At 41.0% G+C, this 17,671-nt stretch overlaps 1 protein-coding gene and 1 long non-coding RNA gene across 9 annotated transcripts in view; one reads left to right on the forward strand and one right to left on the reverse strand.

The window, feature by feature from the left end:
- The window catches only part of LOC138853590 (uncharacterized), a 210,106-nt gene that overhangs the window by 72,046 nt on the left and 120,389 nt on the right, over positions 1–17,671 (forward strand). The gene's annotated exons all lie outside the window — the stretch shown is intronic.
- Positions 1–17,671, reverse strand: part of LOC128693735 (deoxynucleoside triphosphate triphosphohydrolase SAMHD1) — a 143,314-nt gene that overhangs the window by 31,531 nt on the left and 94,112 nt on the right. For 7 of the 8 annotated variants that reach the window (XR_011392764.1, XM_070091180.1, XM_070091178.1 and 4 more), the window contains 2 exons: positions 6,713–6,888; positions 6,546–6,602 (listed from right to left, as the gene is read on the reverse strand). Coding sequence is in view for 7 of the 8 variants with exons in the window: in XM_070091180.1 (XP_069947281.1) it covers positions 6,546–6,602; positions 6,713–6,888 (233 nt within the window). In the remaining variant the exon portion in view is untranslated. The remainder of the gene's footprint in view (positions 1–6,545; positions 6,603–6,712; positions 6,889–17,671) is intronic. The other variant, XM_070091181.1, reaches the window with a different exon arrangement.

Below are 17,671 nucleotides of genomic sequence, written 5' to 3' on the forward strand. Positions count from 1 at the left end.
AAACCTGTAACTGTTTTGCATGATGGTAGGATTGCTGGTTTCTTTTTCTGTCTCATAAACATGCTAGATAACAGGGATATCTTGCTACTCCTACTTACACTTTGGTCACACTTCACAGACACGCACATGCATATATATATACATACATCTAGGTTTTTCCCCTTTTTCTAAATAGCTCTTGTTCTTCTTTATTTCTTCTATTGTCCATGGGGAAGTGGAAAAGAATCTTTCCTCCATAAGCCATGCGTGTCGTATGAGGCGACTAAAATGCCGGGAGCAATGAGCTAGTAACCCCTTCTCCTGTAGACATTTACTAAAAAAGAGAAGAAGAAAAACTTTATAAAACTGGGATGCTTGAATGTGCGTGGATGTAGTGCAGATGACAAGAAACAGATGATTGCTGATGTTATGAATGAAAAGAAGTTGGATGTCCTGGCCCTAAGCGAAACAAAGCTGAAGGGGGTAGGGGAGTTTCAGTGGGGGGAAATAAATGGGATTAAATCTGGAGTATCTGAGAAAGTTAGAGCAAAGGAAGGGGTAGCAGTAATGTTAAATGATCAGTTATGGAAGGAGAAAAGAGAATATGAATGTGTAAATTCAAGAATTATGTGGATTAAAGTAAAGGTTGGATGCGAAAAGTGGGTCATAATAAGCGTGTATCCACCTGGAGAAGAGAGGAATGTAGAGGAGAGAGAGAGATTTTGGGAGATGTTAAGTGAATGTATAGGAGCCTTTGAACCAAGTGAGAGAGTAATTGTGGTAGGGGACCTGAATGCTAAAGTAGGAGAAACTTTTAGAGAGGGTGTGGTAGGTAAGTTTGGGGTGCCAGGTGTAAATGATAATGGGAGCCCTTTGATTGAACTTTGTATAGAAAGGGGTTTAGTTATAGGTAATACATATTTTAAGAAAAAGAGGATAAATAAGTATACAAGATATGATGTAGGGCAAAATGACAGTAGTTTGTTGGATTATGTATTGGTAGATAAAAGACTGTTGAGTAGACTTCAGGATGTTCATGTTTATAGAGGGGCCACAGATATATCAGATCACTTTCTAGTTGTAGCTACACTGAGAGTAAAAGGTAGATGGGATACAAGGAGAATAGAAGCATCAGGGAAGAGAGAGGTGAAGGTTTATAAACTAAAAGAGGAGGCAGTTAGGGTAAGATATAAACAGCTATTGGAGGATAGATGGGCTAATGAGAGCATAGGCAATGGGATCGAAGAGGTATGGGGTAGGTTTAAAAATGTAGTGTTAGAGTGTTCAGCAGAAGTTTGTGGTTACAGGAAAGTGGGTGCGGGAGGGAAGAGGAGCGATTGGTGGAATGATGATGTAAAGAGAGTAGTAAGGGAGAAAAAGTTAGCATATGAGAAGTTTTTACAAAGTAGAAGTGATGCAAGGAGGGAAGAGTATATGGAGAAAAAGAGAGAGGTTAAGAGAGTGGTGAAGCAATGTAAAAAGAGAGCAAATGAGAGAGTGGGTGAGATGTTATCAACAAATTTTGTTGAAAATAAGAAAAAGTTTTGGAGTGAGATTAACAAGTTAAGAAAGCCTAGAGAACAAATGGATTTGTCAGTTAAAAATAGGAGAGGAGAGTTATAAATGGAGAGTTAGAGGTATTGGGAAGATGGAGGGAATATTTTGAGGAATTGTTAAATGTTGATGAAGATAGGGAAGCTGTGATTTCGTGTATAGGACAAGGAGGAATAACATCTTGTAGGAGTGAGGAAGAGCCAGTTGTGAGTGTGGGGGAAGTTCGTGAGGCAGTAGGTAAAATGAAAGGGGGTAAGGCAGCCGGGATTGATGGGATAAAGATAGAAATGTTAAAAGCAGGTGGGGATATAGTTTTGGAGTGGTTGGTGCAATTATTTAATAAATGTATGGAAGAGGGTAAGGTACCTAGGGATTGGCAGAGAGCATGCATAGTTCCTTTGTATAAAGGCAAAGGGGATAAAAGGGAGTGCAAAAATTATAGGGGGATAAGTCTGCTGAGTATACCTGGAAAAGTGTATGGTAGAGTTATTATTGAAAGAATTAAGAGTAAGACGGAGAATAGGATAGCAGATGAACAAGGAGGCTTTAGGAAAGGTAGGGGGTGTGTGGACCAGGTGTTTACAGTGAAACATATAAGTGAACAGTATTTAGATAAGGCTAAAGAGGTCTTTGTGGCATTTATGGATTTGGAAAAGGCGTATGACAGGGTGGATAGGGGGGGCAATGTGGCAGATGTTGCAAGTGTATGGTGTAGGAGGTAGGTTACTGAAAGCAGTGAAGAGTTTTTACGAGGATAGTGAGGCTCAAGTTAGAGTATGTAGGAAAGAGGGAAATTATTTCCCAGTAAAAGTAGGCCTTAGACAAGGATGTGTGATGTCACCGTGGTTGTTTAATATATTTATAGATGGGGTTGTAAGAGAAGTAAATGCGAGGGTCTTGGCAAGAGGTGTGGAGTTAAAAGATAAAGAATCACACACAAAGTGGGAGTTGTCACAGCTGCTCTTTGCTGATGACACTGTGCTCTTGGGAGATTCTGAAGAGAAGTTGCAGAGATTGGTGGATGAATTTGGAAGGGTGTGCAAAAGAAGAAAATTAAAGGTGAATACAGGAAAGAGTAAGGTTATGAGGATAACAAAAAGATTAGGTGATGAAAGATTGAATATCAGATTGGAGGGAGAGAGTATGGAGGAGGTGAATGTATTCAGATATTTGGGAGTGGACGTGTCAGCGGATGGGTCTATGAAAGATGAGGTGAATCATAGAATTGATGAGGGGAAAAGAGTGAGTGGTGCACTTAGGAGTCTGTGGAGACAAAGAACTTTGTCCTTGGAGGCAAAGAGAGGAATGTATGAGAGTATAGTTTTACCAACGCTCTTATATGGGTGTGAAGCATGGGTGATGAATGTTGCAGCGAGGAGAAGGCTGGAGGCAGTGGAGATGTCATGTCTGAGGGCAATGTGTGGTGTGAATATAATGCAGAGAATTCGTAGTTTGGAAGTTAGGAGGAGGTGCGGGATTACCAAAACTGTTGTCCAGAGGGCTGAGGAAGGGTTGTTGAGGTGGTTCGGACATGTAGAGAGAATGGAGCGAAACAGAATGACTTCAAGAGTGTATCAGTCTGTAGTGGAAGGAAGGCGGGGTAGGGGTCGGCCTAGGAAAGGTTGGAGAGAGGGGGTAAAGGAGGTTTTGTGTGCGAGGGGCTTGGACTTCCAGCAGGCATGCGTGAGCGTCTTTGATAGGAGTGAATGGAGACAAATGGTTTTTAATACTTGACGTGCTGTTGGAGTGTGAGCAAAGTAACATTTATGAAGGGGTTCAGGGAAACCGGCAGGCCGGACTTGAGTCCTGGAGATGGGAAGTACAGTGCCTGCACTCTGAAGGAGGGGTGTTAATGTTGCAGTTTAAAAACTGTAGTGTAAAGCACCCTTCTGGCAAGACAGTGATGGAGTGAATGATGGTGAAAGTTTTTCTTTTTCGGGCCACCCTGCCTTGGTGGGAATTGGCCAGTGTGATGATAAAAAAAATAAAAAAAATGTCACTAAAACCTGGAGTTGAAATCAGCCGTTCTTTTGCCCAGTATGTGGTGACAGCGTGCTTATACACATGTGGCATAAGCATTATTGTGGCAAAAAACAGGTACATCTCTGCCACAGTTGTCTCCTTCCACTTGTGTAGCCTTGATTTTGGTGAGAGAATTGTATTTGCCATGGTGTAATCACAGTATGTGTTTGTTTCTCTGACAATGATGTCCATCAGGGGTTCATCAAAGAATAACTCAAAGCAGTCCAGTTCACTGGCATTGTTCCCAAGTGGACAAGATGGCTTTATTCCACTTTGTGTTTCATCAAAGTCATGGAGACTGAGAACAAACTCGTCACCGTCCTGCCAATCCCAGATGCGGTCTGCTGGTGGGGTCTGGATATTGTACCGTGGTTGTGGTTGTGCAGGTTGTGGTGGTGCAGGTTGTGGGAGTGTGGGGTAGGGTGAGGCTGGTTGTTGTGCAGAGTCAGCAGCGTGGGTAGTAGCGTGGCCCGCTGATGGTGCCACATGGGCCGTGCCACCCTCACTATCAACACCACTGCCTGCTCCATCACTCACATCATTCATACCCATCGTTACAATATCATCATCTTCACTATTAGGTCGTGGTGTAGGGCCACGGGATGTGCTCCCAGAGTTTCTCCTTCCCCTTGGAACAACATATGAAACACTACCAGACCGCATGCTATGTCGTACATACTGCCGCTTCACTGGGGAATATTCACTCTCACTGTCACTAGAACTGCCTTCAATGACCTTGAAATCACTATCACTGCTAACATCTGGGTGTTGTACACGACCAAATAGTTTCCTCTTTCCTCCTGGTACAGGCGAACGTGAACGTGAACAAGCCGGCCCAGCACCAGAGGTGGAAGGTTGTGGGTCATCTGGGTTTTCATCACTAATTACGTTATCCTGGGCACTTTTTCCGGTAACACTCACTTCAAAACCCTGGAATTCACTGTCACTGACATTTTCATCGCTGTTAGAGCTATCACTTGGGAACAAAAGACCTCCAATCCGCCGAGGAGTGAGGAACTTCTTACCGAGAGGCATGGTGAAAATGGACTAACAACATGGCGTTCCCACAATGCACCGCTGGGTCCCAGATTTTTTTCACAGGGTGCACACCGACCACTGAGACCCATTCTCTCTCATGTAGGCCTACCAGGCCTTTCCCGCTTGATTTGAAGCCGCTACAATTTGTGCGTATAAATACGTCGGAAACATTGGCTCGTAAGATGAATTTATACGTCGGAAACAGTCAAAGGGTTAAAGACACAGCATCAACAACACGGCCACTTGATACTGAAGTTCTGCAGGGAAGTGTCCTTGGTCCCCTGCTCTTCCTCATATACATCAATGATCTTCCAAACATATCCCAACACCTGAACCCCATTCTCTTTGCTGACGACACGACTTATGTCATCTCTCACCCTAATCTTGCCACCCTCAACACCATTGTTAATGAGGAGCTGATCAAAATATCGACTTGGATGACAGCCAGTAAACTTACTCTTAACACTGACAAAACCTACTACATTATGTTTGGTAGCAGAGCAGGAGTTGTGCAAATTAACATTAAGATCAACAACATTCTAATTGCCAGACATAATGAGGGTAAATTCCTAGGCCTATACCTCGACAACAACCTGAATTTCAGCACCCATATCCAACACATAACCAAAAAAGTATCCAAAACAGTTGGGATCATCTCCAAGATACGATACTATGTGCCGCAAAATGCCCTTCTCACACTGTACCACTCGCTTATTTATCCATACCTCACCTATGCTATTTGTGCTTGGGGATCAACTGCAGCAACACACCTAAAGCCAATAACAACCCAACAAAAAGCCACAGTAAGAAAAATCACTAAATCCCATCCCTGGCAACACACCCTCCCACTCTTCATAGATCTAAACTTACTCCCTGTTCAGTATATCCACACTTATTACTGTGCAGTCTACATCTACAGGACCTTAAATTCCAATATTAACCTTGACCTAAAACGCTTTCTTGATAGTTGTGACAGAACCCGCAGGTATAACACCAGACACAAACATCCCTATGACATTCCCCGTGTCCGACTAAACCTTTACAAAAATTCAATGTATGTCAAAGGCCCTAAAATCTGGAACACCCTACCTGAAAACTCTAGAACTGCAGACACATTCATCACCTTCAAAACTACCATTAGAAAACATCTTATCTCCCTGATACACCCTGTCAACTAATTACATGAATACCACCTGGTGGCTCACACTTGCACTCACTCACCCATTTGACCATAAAAAGAAATATTAATCTCAATCTTAAAATAATGAATCCTAACTTGTCATAAGTTGGCCTGTGATACTCCAATACTGAAACTATGTATTGTGCCAAAACAAAAGCATTCATATTGCTAAACTCACAAACTAGTATTTAGTCACTTAGCTATAATACCACCTTACCTCATACTTTGCAATATTTTAAATTTAAGATTTAAACTAAGTTTGCCCGAAACGCCTAGTCATGCTAGGTGTCCTAGTGGTACACTCTGTAATTATTATTTTACTACATGTAAACCACACAATACCCAAATTCTGTAAACTCAGCATTGTAATCCTTATAGAGAATAAACTTTGAATTTGAATTAAGGAATAATTAATAATTTTTCATCTCTGTTGTGACTCTAACCCATTTTCTGTTTGGATGGCTGTTATCACTAATCTTCTTAGGCCCCATGGTGACTTATTTATACAAATAATATAAAAAATGCCAAAAAATGCGAAGAAACACGAAATAGTTTACAGCGAAGTTCAGAGGAGTTTTGCACTGAGTGGCAGCTGCAGGGGAGACTGACGCACGTTGTTTGGTTGAGTGTCAAGCAAACGGACAACTACCAAGTGATTTTTTTAGCGAACAAAGCATTCGAATACCGAACCATTCAAGTATCGAGGTACTACTGTATCGTAAATTTTCTCTAAATTAATTAAAACCACAACCTGCAGAAATGCAAGACTTACCCATCTTTTCCTTGGTATTTGATATGCTCATCAGCACAGAGAAAGGCATCTATTAACCTGAAAATGTTTTAAAATAATAGTGAGTGCAACATGAACTATGGCATTGCCCCAAAAAATATACATGTATTCATTACAAATATGCAATCAATATCATAGCAGTTGCTTACATTGAGTCAATGATCTTAACAACACGGTGCTGGTATGCTGTTCTGTGAAGTGTCTCTCTTGCATGAAACATGTCATATAAATTATTGCACTCTTTGTCTCTCATACAGATCTGCCACTCCCCATCTACTTGAATCACACGAGAGTACTTTACCAGGCGATGGTAATCAAATTTGACCTGTATTAGAAAAAATAAAGAAAAGCATTGTTAAAACCTGCTAAATCAGAGGTGCACTGTAGTGAGTAATGTTAGCATAAATAATCCAACTCGGTACAGCATAAGAATTACCCGACGTTTTATACAATTCAGTATCCTCAGTAATAAAAAAATGCTGTACAGTTACAAGGTCAGTAAATTGTCACATAAAATGCTACTTATTATTTTTTCTTAAATATCCTGAGGAAAAAAGCAGTGTACGTACAATAATGTGAGATGTTATCAACAAATTTTGTTGAAAATAGGAAAAAGTTTTGGAGTGAGATTAACAAGTTAAGAAAGCCTAGAGAACAAATGGATTTGTCAGTTAAAAATAGGAGAAGAGAGTTATTAAATGGAGAGTTAGAGGTATTGGGAAGATGGAGGGAATATTTTGAGGAATTGTTAAATGTTGATGAAGATAGGGAAGCTGTGATTTCGTGTATAGGGCAAGGAGGAACAACATCTTGTAGGAGTGAGGAAGAGCCAGTTGTGAGTGTGGGGGAAGTTCGTGAGGCAGTAGGTAAAATGAAAGGGGGTAAGGCAGCCGGGATTGATGGGATAAAGATAGAAATGTTAAAAGCAGGTGGGGATATAGTTTTGGAGTGGTTGGTGCAATTATTTAATAAATGTATGGAAGAGGGTAAGGTACCTAGGGATTGGCAGAGAGCATGCATAGTTCCTTTGTATAAAGGCAAAGGGGATAAAAGAGTGCAAAAATTATAGGGGGATAAGTCTGTTGAGTATACCTGGCAAAGTGTATGGTAGAGTTATTATTGAAAGAATAAAGAGTAAGACGGAGAATAGGATAGCAGATGAACAAGGAGGCTTTAGGAAAGGTAGGGGGTGCGTGGACCAGGTGTTTACAGTGAAACATATAAGTGAACAGTATTTAGATAAGGCTAAAGAGGTCTTTGTGGCATTTATGGATTTGGAAAAGGCATATGACAGGGTGGATAGGGGGGCAATGTGGCAGATGTTGCAGGTGTATGGTGTAGGAGGTAGGTTACTGAAAGCAGTGAAGAGTTTTACGAGGATAGTGACGCTCAAGTTAGAGTATGTAGGAAAGAGGGAAATTATTTCCCAGTAAAAGTAGGCCTGAGACAAGGATGTGTGATGTCACCGTGGTTGTTTAATATATTTATAGATGGGGTTGTAAGAGAAGTAAATGCAAGGGTCTTGGCAAGAGGTGTGGAGTTAAAAGATAAAGAATCACACATAAAGTGGGAGTTGTCATAGTTGCTCTTTGCTGATGACACTGTGCTCTTGGGAGATTCTGAAGAGAAGTTGCAGAGATTGGTGGATGAATTTGGTAGGGTGTGCAAAAGAAGAAAATTGAAAGTGAATACAGGAAAGAGTAAGGTTAATGAGGATAACAAAAAGATTAGGTGATGAAAGATTGGATATCAGATTGGAGGGAGAGAGTATGGAGGAGGTGAATGTATTCAGATATTTGGGAGTGGACGTGTCAGCGGATGGGTCTATGAAAGATGAGGTGAATCATAGAATTGATGAGGGGAAAAGGGTGAGTGGTGCACTTAGGAGTCTGTGGAGACAAAGAACTTTGTCCTTGGAGGCAAAGAGGGGAATGTATGAGAGTATAGTTTTACCAACGCTCTTATATGGGTGTGAAGCATGGGTGATGAATGTTGCAGTGAGGAGAAGGCTGGAGGCAGTGGAGATGTCATGTCTGAGAGCAATGTGTGGTGTGAATATAATGCAGAGAATTCGTAGTTTGGAAGTTAGGAGGAGGTGCGGGATTACCAAAACTGTTGTCCAGAGGGCTGAGGAAGGGTTGTTGAGGTGGTTCGGAAATGTGGAGAGAATGGAGCGAAACAGAATAACTTCAAGAGTGTGTCAGTCTGTAGTGGAAGGAAGGCGGGGTAGGGGTCAGCCTAGGAAAGGTTGGAGGGAGGGGGTAAAGGAGGTTTTGTGTGCGAGGGGCTTGGACTTCCAGCAGGCATGCGTGAGTGTGTTTGATAGGAGTGAATGGAGACAAATGGTTTTTAATACTTGACGTGCTGTTGGAGTGTGAGCAAAGTAACATTTATGAAGGGGTTCAGGGAAACCGGCAGGCCGGACTTGAGTCCTAGAGATGGGAAGTACAGTGTCTGCACTCTGAAGGAGGGGTGTTAATGTTGCAGTTTAAAAACTGTAGTGTAAAGCACCCTTCTGGCAAGACAGTGATGGAGTGAATGATGGTGAAAGTTTTTCTTTTTCGGGCCACCCTGCCTTGGTGGGAATTGGCCAGTGTAATAATAAAAAAAAAAAAAAATGTCATGGACAACACAGCAGAGGTTGGAGAATCGTCACAGCTGCACAGGTGGAAAGACACAACAGTAGCTGAAATGTATTTATTCCTTGCTACTGTCATGCTTATGCTACATATCTATAAGAACAATATATGTAATTACTGATCCACAGACCACTTCATCAGTACTCCAGTTTTCCGTGACCTCCTTCCGTGCAACAGATTCACTCTGTTGCTACGAATGTTGCACTTCTCAGACAGAAATATGCCAAACGGAAATGACCTTCTATACAAAATCCAGGAAGTGTTTGTGTGTGTGAAGCAGAAATTCAGTGCATACTTTCATCCCTTCAAGAACATTGTTGTTGATGAGTCCTTGATTCTGTTCAAGGGACACCTCTCATTCAAGCAACATATACCGAGGAAATGTAATCGCTTCGGTGTAAAACTTTGTTATGTGTGACTGTGAGAGTGGTCTTGTGTTGGATGTTATAGCACCGGGAAAAAAACTCAATGATGACAGACAGATGTTGGGCATTTCTGGTGATGTTGTTCACAGGATGATCGAACCATACCTTGGCAAGGGCCATACACTGTACACAGACAACTGGTATACAAGCCCTATGCTTGCTGATTTCCTATGTGTGAACAATACTGATGTATGTGGAACAGTGAGAAGGAATAGAAAACATATGCCAAGGTTCAGTGGAGGCAGTGTTGAAGATGCAGTGCAAGTGTTTCATGCTAATGACATGGCACTGACGTGGCATGACAAACGGGACGTGACATTGCTGTCAACCATCCACAGAAATGAGATGGTACAGACAGACAGACGGAGCAGGTTTGACAATGGGCCTATTGAAAAGCCAGCTGCTGTCACTGACTATAAATACAATATGGAACTAGTTGACAAGTTTGACATATTGATAGGGTTTGTTGACAGTGTACGTAGGAGTAGGAAGTGGTATATAAAACTGCTTTTTCACCTTGTAGACATTGCAGTGCTCAATGCATTCAATATGTACGAAATAAAGACTGGAGAATGACAACATTTTACAGAATTCTCTCTGAATGTTGTCAAACACACAGCAAGAAAGTATGATACCACACCTTTACCTGCCCCTTAACAGCGACTTGTCCCACAACCACAGCCAGTGGGGGAAGTGCCAGACCGAATCACTCCTAACTGTCACTATCTGGTACCAATATCACCTACCCAAAGAAGAAGAATTCCCAGAAAGTGTGTTGTGCGTGCTACCACCAAAAAACGACCCCAACAGTGGAAGGACACACGATTCATTTGTCACCAGTGTGGGGCGGCACTCTGTATGAATCCATGCTTCATGGAGTATCATACAATCATGGAATTCTAGAAACATAAGTGGGACATGTAAATACTTGTATGTATATAGTTGTAGATAATAGAATGTGATTCAGCCTGTGATTCACCTGTCATTGTGTACATGTGTGTTTATGACAATATGATAATAATTTTGTATATAATATTGGTGTATAAACAACAATTGGCATTGAAATCAACAGATTTACTATAAAACATAATTACCATATCATGAAAACCAAGAAAATGGAAAAACAAAATGAAATGAAATGGTTAGTAAATATGTAGAATTTCTGCAAGTGGCAGTGCTCCATGTTGCCGTCAGGTGATCACCAAGTGCCAACTTCGCGGCCTCATATCTCGGTAAGTACTGACCCTAAATTTTTGTTTTTATTCTAAAACACTTAAAAAAATGTGCTCTTTTCTCTACAATTTTTTTTTTTTTAAATATTCGGGGCACTGCGCAGGTGAATGTATACAGTGGACCCCCGCATACCGTTGGCATCACATAACGATTAATCCACATACCGCTTGCTTTAATCGCAAAAATTTTGCCTCGCATACCGCTTAAAAACCCGCTCACCGATTTTCGTCCGAGACGCGTCCAATGTGCGCCCTCAGCCAGCCTCGCATGTGCCGCCAGTGGCATTGTTTACCAGCCAGCCTCCGCGGTAACATCCAAGCATACAATCGGAATATTTCGTATTATTACAGTGTTTTCGGTGCTTTTTCTGGAAAATAAGTGACCATGGGCCCCAAGAAAGCTTCTAGTACCAACCTTACAGCAATAAGGGTGAGAATTACAATAGAGATGAAGAAAAAGATCATTGATAAGTATGAAAGTGGAGTGCCTGTCTCCGAGCTGGCCAGGTTGTATAATAAACCCCAATCAACCATCGCTACTATTGGTGGTACAGCTGCTGCTGCTGTAGCATCGTCTGCTGCTGCTGTAGCATCGTCTGCTGCTGCTGTAGCATCGTCTGCTGCTGCTGTAGCATCGTCTGCTGCTGCTGTAGCATCGTCTGCTGCTGCTGTAGCACTGTCTGCTGCTGCTGTAGCACTGTCAGCTGCTGCTGCTGCTGTAGCATCGTCTGCTGCTGCTGTAGCATCGTCTGCTGCTGCTGTAGCATCGTCTGCTGCTGCTGTAGCATCGTCTGCTGCTGCTGTAGCATCGTCTGCTGCTGCTGTAGCATCGTCTGCTGCTGCTGTAGCATCGTCTGCTGCTGCTGTAGCACCGTCAGCTGCTGCTGCTGCTGTAGCACCGTTGTTGGTGTGGCTTATTGAGAATACCAAGAAACAATTAACCCCAGAGGGTTAGCCACCCAGGATAACCCAAAAAAGTCAGTGTCATCGAAGACTGTCTAACTTATTTCCATTGGGGTCCTTAATCTTGTCTCCCAGGATGCAACCCACACAAGTCGACTAACACCCAGGTGAACAGGGAAAAATGCCCGGAACTAGTGCTCATATTGGTGAATTTAAAGCCAGCAAAGGTTGGTTTGAGAGATTTAAGAATCGTAGTGGCATACACAGTGTGATAAGGCCTGTTCTGGAAGAAATTGCCAAACAGGACCTACAGTACTCAGGAGGAAAAGGCACTCCCAGGACACAGTGTCTCATCAGTCATTGCTGCATCTTCAATAAAGGTAAGTGTCATTTATTCTTCATTTAGTAGACTAGTACATGCACAATATATACTGTGCATGTACTACTCTACTATTGTGCATGTATCCTTCTCTTTGTGTGTAGAAAAATGTATATTTCATGTGGTAAAATTTTTTTTTTCATACTTTTGGGTATCTTGCATGGATTAATTTGATTTCCATTATTTCTTACGGGGAAAATTCATTCGCATGCCGATTATTTCGCATAACAATGAGCCCTCTTGCACGGATTAAAATCGTTATGCGGGGGTCCACTGTATATGTATAAGTTTGGACCGTTTAAGGGTTAAATTAAAGTAGGATATTTTCTGTGTGGTATAAGACCAAAAAAAATTTTTAGGACCAGTACTTACCAGGATATAAGACCGTGAAGTTGGCTCTGGATGCTCACCTGATGGCAACATCCAATCCTGCTGCTTGCAGAAGTGTTGCCGATTTACCTTTTTTTCTCGTTTTTATTTTAATTTATATAATTTTTATGTTCTGATAATTACAATTTATTTACTGAAATAGTACTCAAATTGTAACAATCACAATGACAGGTGAATATTTTTACCTGCCCTGGTCATTTACTATTGTCTAGAAATATATACAAAGTATTTATAGGTCAAAGCAGTGTTTCAGACATGCTGGAGTATGATACTCCTTGAATGGTGTTATGACAAGGGTCAGATTTAGAAATTTAGAAATTTAGAAATTTTAGCATACAAACAGAGGTACAAAAAATACAGGTAAGAGCAGCATGCCAAAGCCACTTATATGCATAGCATTACGGGCTGGCTTAAAATTAACTTAAGATTAACTAAGCAATGATGAAATCAGTGATAAGACATTATTGTAAACAGATAACTATAAAATACAAATGAGTATTACAAAGACAGGTCATATGGTTGCATGCATTGCTGTTCATTCAGTAGAATGGAGTATTCTGTTAGGTAGTGTATTTAAAAAAAATAACAAAGTTAGGTTTAACATTTGTGTGATATAATTGTGAGTAACATTTAGGATATACAATTTATATGGTTCAGTTATTCACTATTTATTTGGTTTTGAGTGAGTAAGTGAACTTTGAGAAGAGACTTGAATTTATAAACAGGTAGTGTTTCTTTTATATTTACAGGTAATGAATTCCAGATTTTAGGGCCTTTTATGTGCATTGAGTTTTTGCATAGCGTGAGATGGACACGAGGAACATCAAAGAGTGATCTGTGCCTTGTATTATGGTCATGTGTTCTGTTGAGGTTGGCAAGGAGATGTTTGAGGGAAGGGTTAATATCAGAGTTAAGTGTTCTATGTATGTAATAAGTGCAATAATAAGTATGGATGTTTTGTATGGTGAGTAGGTTGAGTATTTTGAATATTGGTGGAGTGTGCTGCCTGTAGTGAGAATTTGTTATCATTCTAACTGCAGCCTTTTGTTGGGTAATTAGTGGTCTGAGATGGTTAGTTGTTGTTGAGCCCCATGCACAAATTCCATAGGTGAGATAGGGGTAAATAAGAGAGTGATAAAGGGCCAGGAGGGCTGACTGTGGAACATAGTACCGTATCTTCGATAGTATGCCTACAGTCTTGGAAATTTTCTTAGAAATTTGTTGTATATGTGTATGAAATTTGAGTCTATTATCGAGGTGGATTCCTAAGAATTTTCCCTCTGTTAGCTTTGTGATAGGTGATCCGTTTATCGTTATGTTAAGAGGTACGTACATCTGTAGCTCTGCTACCAAACTGAATGAAGTAGGTTTTGTCAATGTTTAGTGTAAGTTTGTTAGTCCTCATCCAGGTATATATTTTCTGTAATTCGGTGTTTACAGTATTGGCTAGCGTGACTGGGCTCGGGTGAGAGAAGACGTATGTGGTGTCATCTGCAAAAAGTGTGGGTTTGAGTAATTGCGAAGCATTTGGTAGGTCATTTATGTATAGGAGAAAGAGAAGAGGGCCAAGGACACTTCCCTGTGGGACACCAACTGTAATTGATTGTGCAGAAGAGCTTGCCCCATTTGCATACACATATTGGCTTCTGTTGCTGAGGTAAGACTTGAGGTAGTTGAGGGAGTGCCCTCTAATACCATAGTGTGACAATTTTACGTGGAGCAAGTCATGGTCAACTGTATCAAAAGTTTACGTAAGTCAATGAAGATCCCCAGTGGGACTTCTTTTTTCTCTATTGCAGTGTATATATGTTCTAGCATGTGTATAATAGCATCATTAGTATTTTTATTAGGCCTGAATCCAAATTGGCAGGGGTTGAGAATGTTATGGGAGATGAGGTAGGAGTGGATTCGTTTATGAATTAATTTTTCGAAGATTTTTGAGAGAGGGTGTAAATTGGATATTGGCCTATAGTTATTCAACTCTGTTTGGTCTCCTCCTTTATGGATCGGGGTGACCCTTGCTATTTTGAGAACTGTAGGGAAGGTGGAGGATTCAATGGATTTGTTAAAGAGTGTTGCAATGATTGGTGATAGTACTTGTGACGCTTTTTTGTATATAAAGGGTGGTAAGGTATTTAAATCTCCTGCCTTGTTTTTCAGTGCGTTGATAATAAGGGAGACTTCGTATGGGTTAGTCGGAGCTAGGAACAGTGTGTTCGGGTAGTTGCCAGTGAGGTAGTCATTTGGTGGGGTATCTGAGCTTGGGATATTATTGGCAAGGTTTTGACCTATAGTGGAGAAGAAATCATTGAGTCTGTTTGCTGTTTCTGTTGGTGGGAGTTGGGGTTCATCTGATTTTGCTAATTTTATTTCGCTATGTCGTGATATCTTTTTTGTTCCCAGAATTTCTGATAGGGTCTTCCAGGTCTTTTTTATATCACCTCGTAAGTTGGATAATCTGTTCTCATAATACAATTTTTTTGCCCTTCTTATCAGGCTGGTTAGGATTGACGAGTAACGTTTTGTTTGGTCTCTGGTTATGTGACCCATTCTGTACTGTTTTTCATATTGGTGTTTTGTATTTATGGATTTGAGAATGCTGGGTGTTAGCCAGGGACTGTTCAGTCTCTTAGCTGTCATCAGTTTAGTTTTTTTAGGGCAGTGCTTGTTATAAAGGTATTGGGTCTTTTTTAGAAAATTATTAAAACATTCATCAATATCTGTATAGATTTCTAGCTCAGTGTGCCAGTCAATGTTTGTTACTGCTGTTGTGAAGTTATTAATGGCTGCCTCATTGTGAAGTCTGAAGGTGACTTTAGTAGTGTCTTGGGGTATTTTACCAAGAGTTGTTATGAGGAAAGTAGGGTAGTGGTCTGTGGTATTATCTGTAATTATGCCTGATTTTAAAGGGGATATGGTGTTGGTCCAGATGTGGTCAAGTAGGGAAACACTAGTCTCTGTAACTGTTGTAGGTTTTGTTACTGTTGGTAGCAACATGCAGTTACTCATTGTGTTTGTGAATTCAGTAACGTGTGGGTCCTGGTCTTGCAGGAGATTTATATTGAAGTCACCTGAGAGTAGTAAGTGATCTTTGTTCATGCGTGCATCAGTTATCATACTTCCTAGGTTTTGACTAAATTGGCCAATGTTTGATTGTGGAATTCTGTAGATGTTTATCACTGTGAGAGGTTTTTGTAGGTATTTGGATTTGAATTTAGCTATTATATATTCCCCATGTTCATCCCTTGTGCAAGTATTAGTGATACATTCTAGTTGGTCTGAGTAGTATATAGCTGTGCCACCCCCTTGTTGGTCTGGCCTACAGTTGTGTATGACATTTGATGAGGGAGGGAACCTTGCCTTTGTGTTCTTACTCTTGCACACAAACATGTCTCTGTATGTCTGTCTGTCAGTCTCTGTCTATCTGTACATCTATCTGTCTGTCTGCCTAGCTCTGCTTATGTCTGTCTAGTTCCACTTATCTGTTTGCCTGTGTGTCTGTTTTTCCATCTGCTTGTCTCTCTCAGGGAGCGGCTAGTAAACCTGTTGGTTTGTGGTGTATGGGCCGCTCCCTGATTGCCGAGCAAGTGACACTGCTATTACTTGTCATGCTAATTTATGTCTTATATCTTATATGGGAAGCCTGAATGTGTGTGGATGTTGTGCAAATGATAAGAAAGAGATGATTGTGGATGTTATGAATGAGAAGAAACTGGATGTCCTGGCTTTAAGTGAAACAAAGCTGAAGGGGGTGGGAGAGTTTCATTGGAGAGGAATAAATGGGATTAGGTCAGGGGTTTCAAATAGAGTTAGAGCTAAAGAAGGAGTAGCAATAATGTTGAAGGATAAGCTATGGCAGGAAAAGAGGGACTACAAATGCATAAATTCAAGGATTATGTGGAGTAAAATAAAGATTGGATGTGAAAAGTGGGTTATAGTAAGCGTGTATGCACCTGGAGAAGAGAGAAGTGTAGAGGAGAGAGAGAGATTCTGGGAAATGTTGAGTGAATGCGTGGGGAGTTTTGAATCAAGTGTGAGAGTAATGGTGGTTGGGGATTTCAATGCTAAAGTGGGTAAAAATGTTATGGAGGGAGTAGTAGGTAAATTTGGGGTGCCAGGGGTAAATGTAAATGGGGAGCCTTTAATTGAGCTATGTGTAGAAAGAAATTTGGTAATAAGTAATACATATTTTATGAAAAAGAGGATAAATATACAAGGTATGATGTAGCACGTAATGAAAGTAGTTTGTTAGATTATGTATTGGTGGATAAAAGGTTGACGGGTAGGCTCCAGGATGTACATGTTTATAGAGGGGCAACTGATATATCAGATCATTATTTAGTTGTAGCTACAGTTAGAGTAAGAGGTAGATGGAAAAAGAGGAAGGTGGCAACAACAAGTAAGAGGGAGGTGAAAGTGTATAAACTAAGGGAGGAGGAAGTTCGGGCGAGATATAAGCGACTATTGGCAGAAAGGTGGGCTAGTGCAAAGATGAGTAGTGGGGGGGTTGAAGAGGGTTGGAATAGTTTTAAAAATGCAGTATTAGAATGTGGGGCAGAAGTTTGTGGTTATAGGAGGGTGGGGGCAGGAGGAAAGAGGAGTGATTGGTGGAATGATGAAGTAAAGGGTGTGATAAAAGAGAAAAAGGTAGCTTATGAGAGGTTTTTACAAAGCAGAAGTGTTATAAGAAGAGCAGAGTATATGGAGAGTAAAAGAAAGGTGAAGAGAGTGGTGAGAGAGGGCAAAAGGAGAGCAGATGAAAGAGTGGGAGAGGCACTGTCAAGAAATTTTAATGAAAATAAGAAAAAATTTTGGAGTGAGTTAAACAAGTTAAGAAAGCCTAGGGAAAGTATGGATTTGTCCGTTAAAAACAGAGTAGGGGAGTTAGTAGATGGGGAGAGGGAGGTATTAGGTAGATGGCGAGAATATTTTGAGGAACTTTTAAATGTTGAGGAATAAAGGGAGGCGGTAATTTCATGCACTGGCCAGGGAGGTATACCATCTTTTAGGAGTGAAGAAGAGCAGAATGTAAGTGTGGTGGAGGTACGTGAGGCATTACGTAGAATGAAAGGGGGTAAAGCAGCTGGAACTGATGGGATCATGACAGAAATGTTAAAAGCAGGGGGGGATATAGTGTTGG

This window comes from Cherax quadricarinatus, chromosome 34 (assembly GCF_038502225.1).
Source record: "Cherax quadricarinatus isolate ZL_2023a chromosome 34, ASM3850222v1, whole genome shotgun sequence".
Taxonomy (NCBI): Eukaryota; Metazoa; Arthropoda; class Malacostraca; order Decapoda; family Parastacidae; genus Cherax; species Cherax quadricarinatus.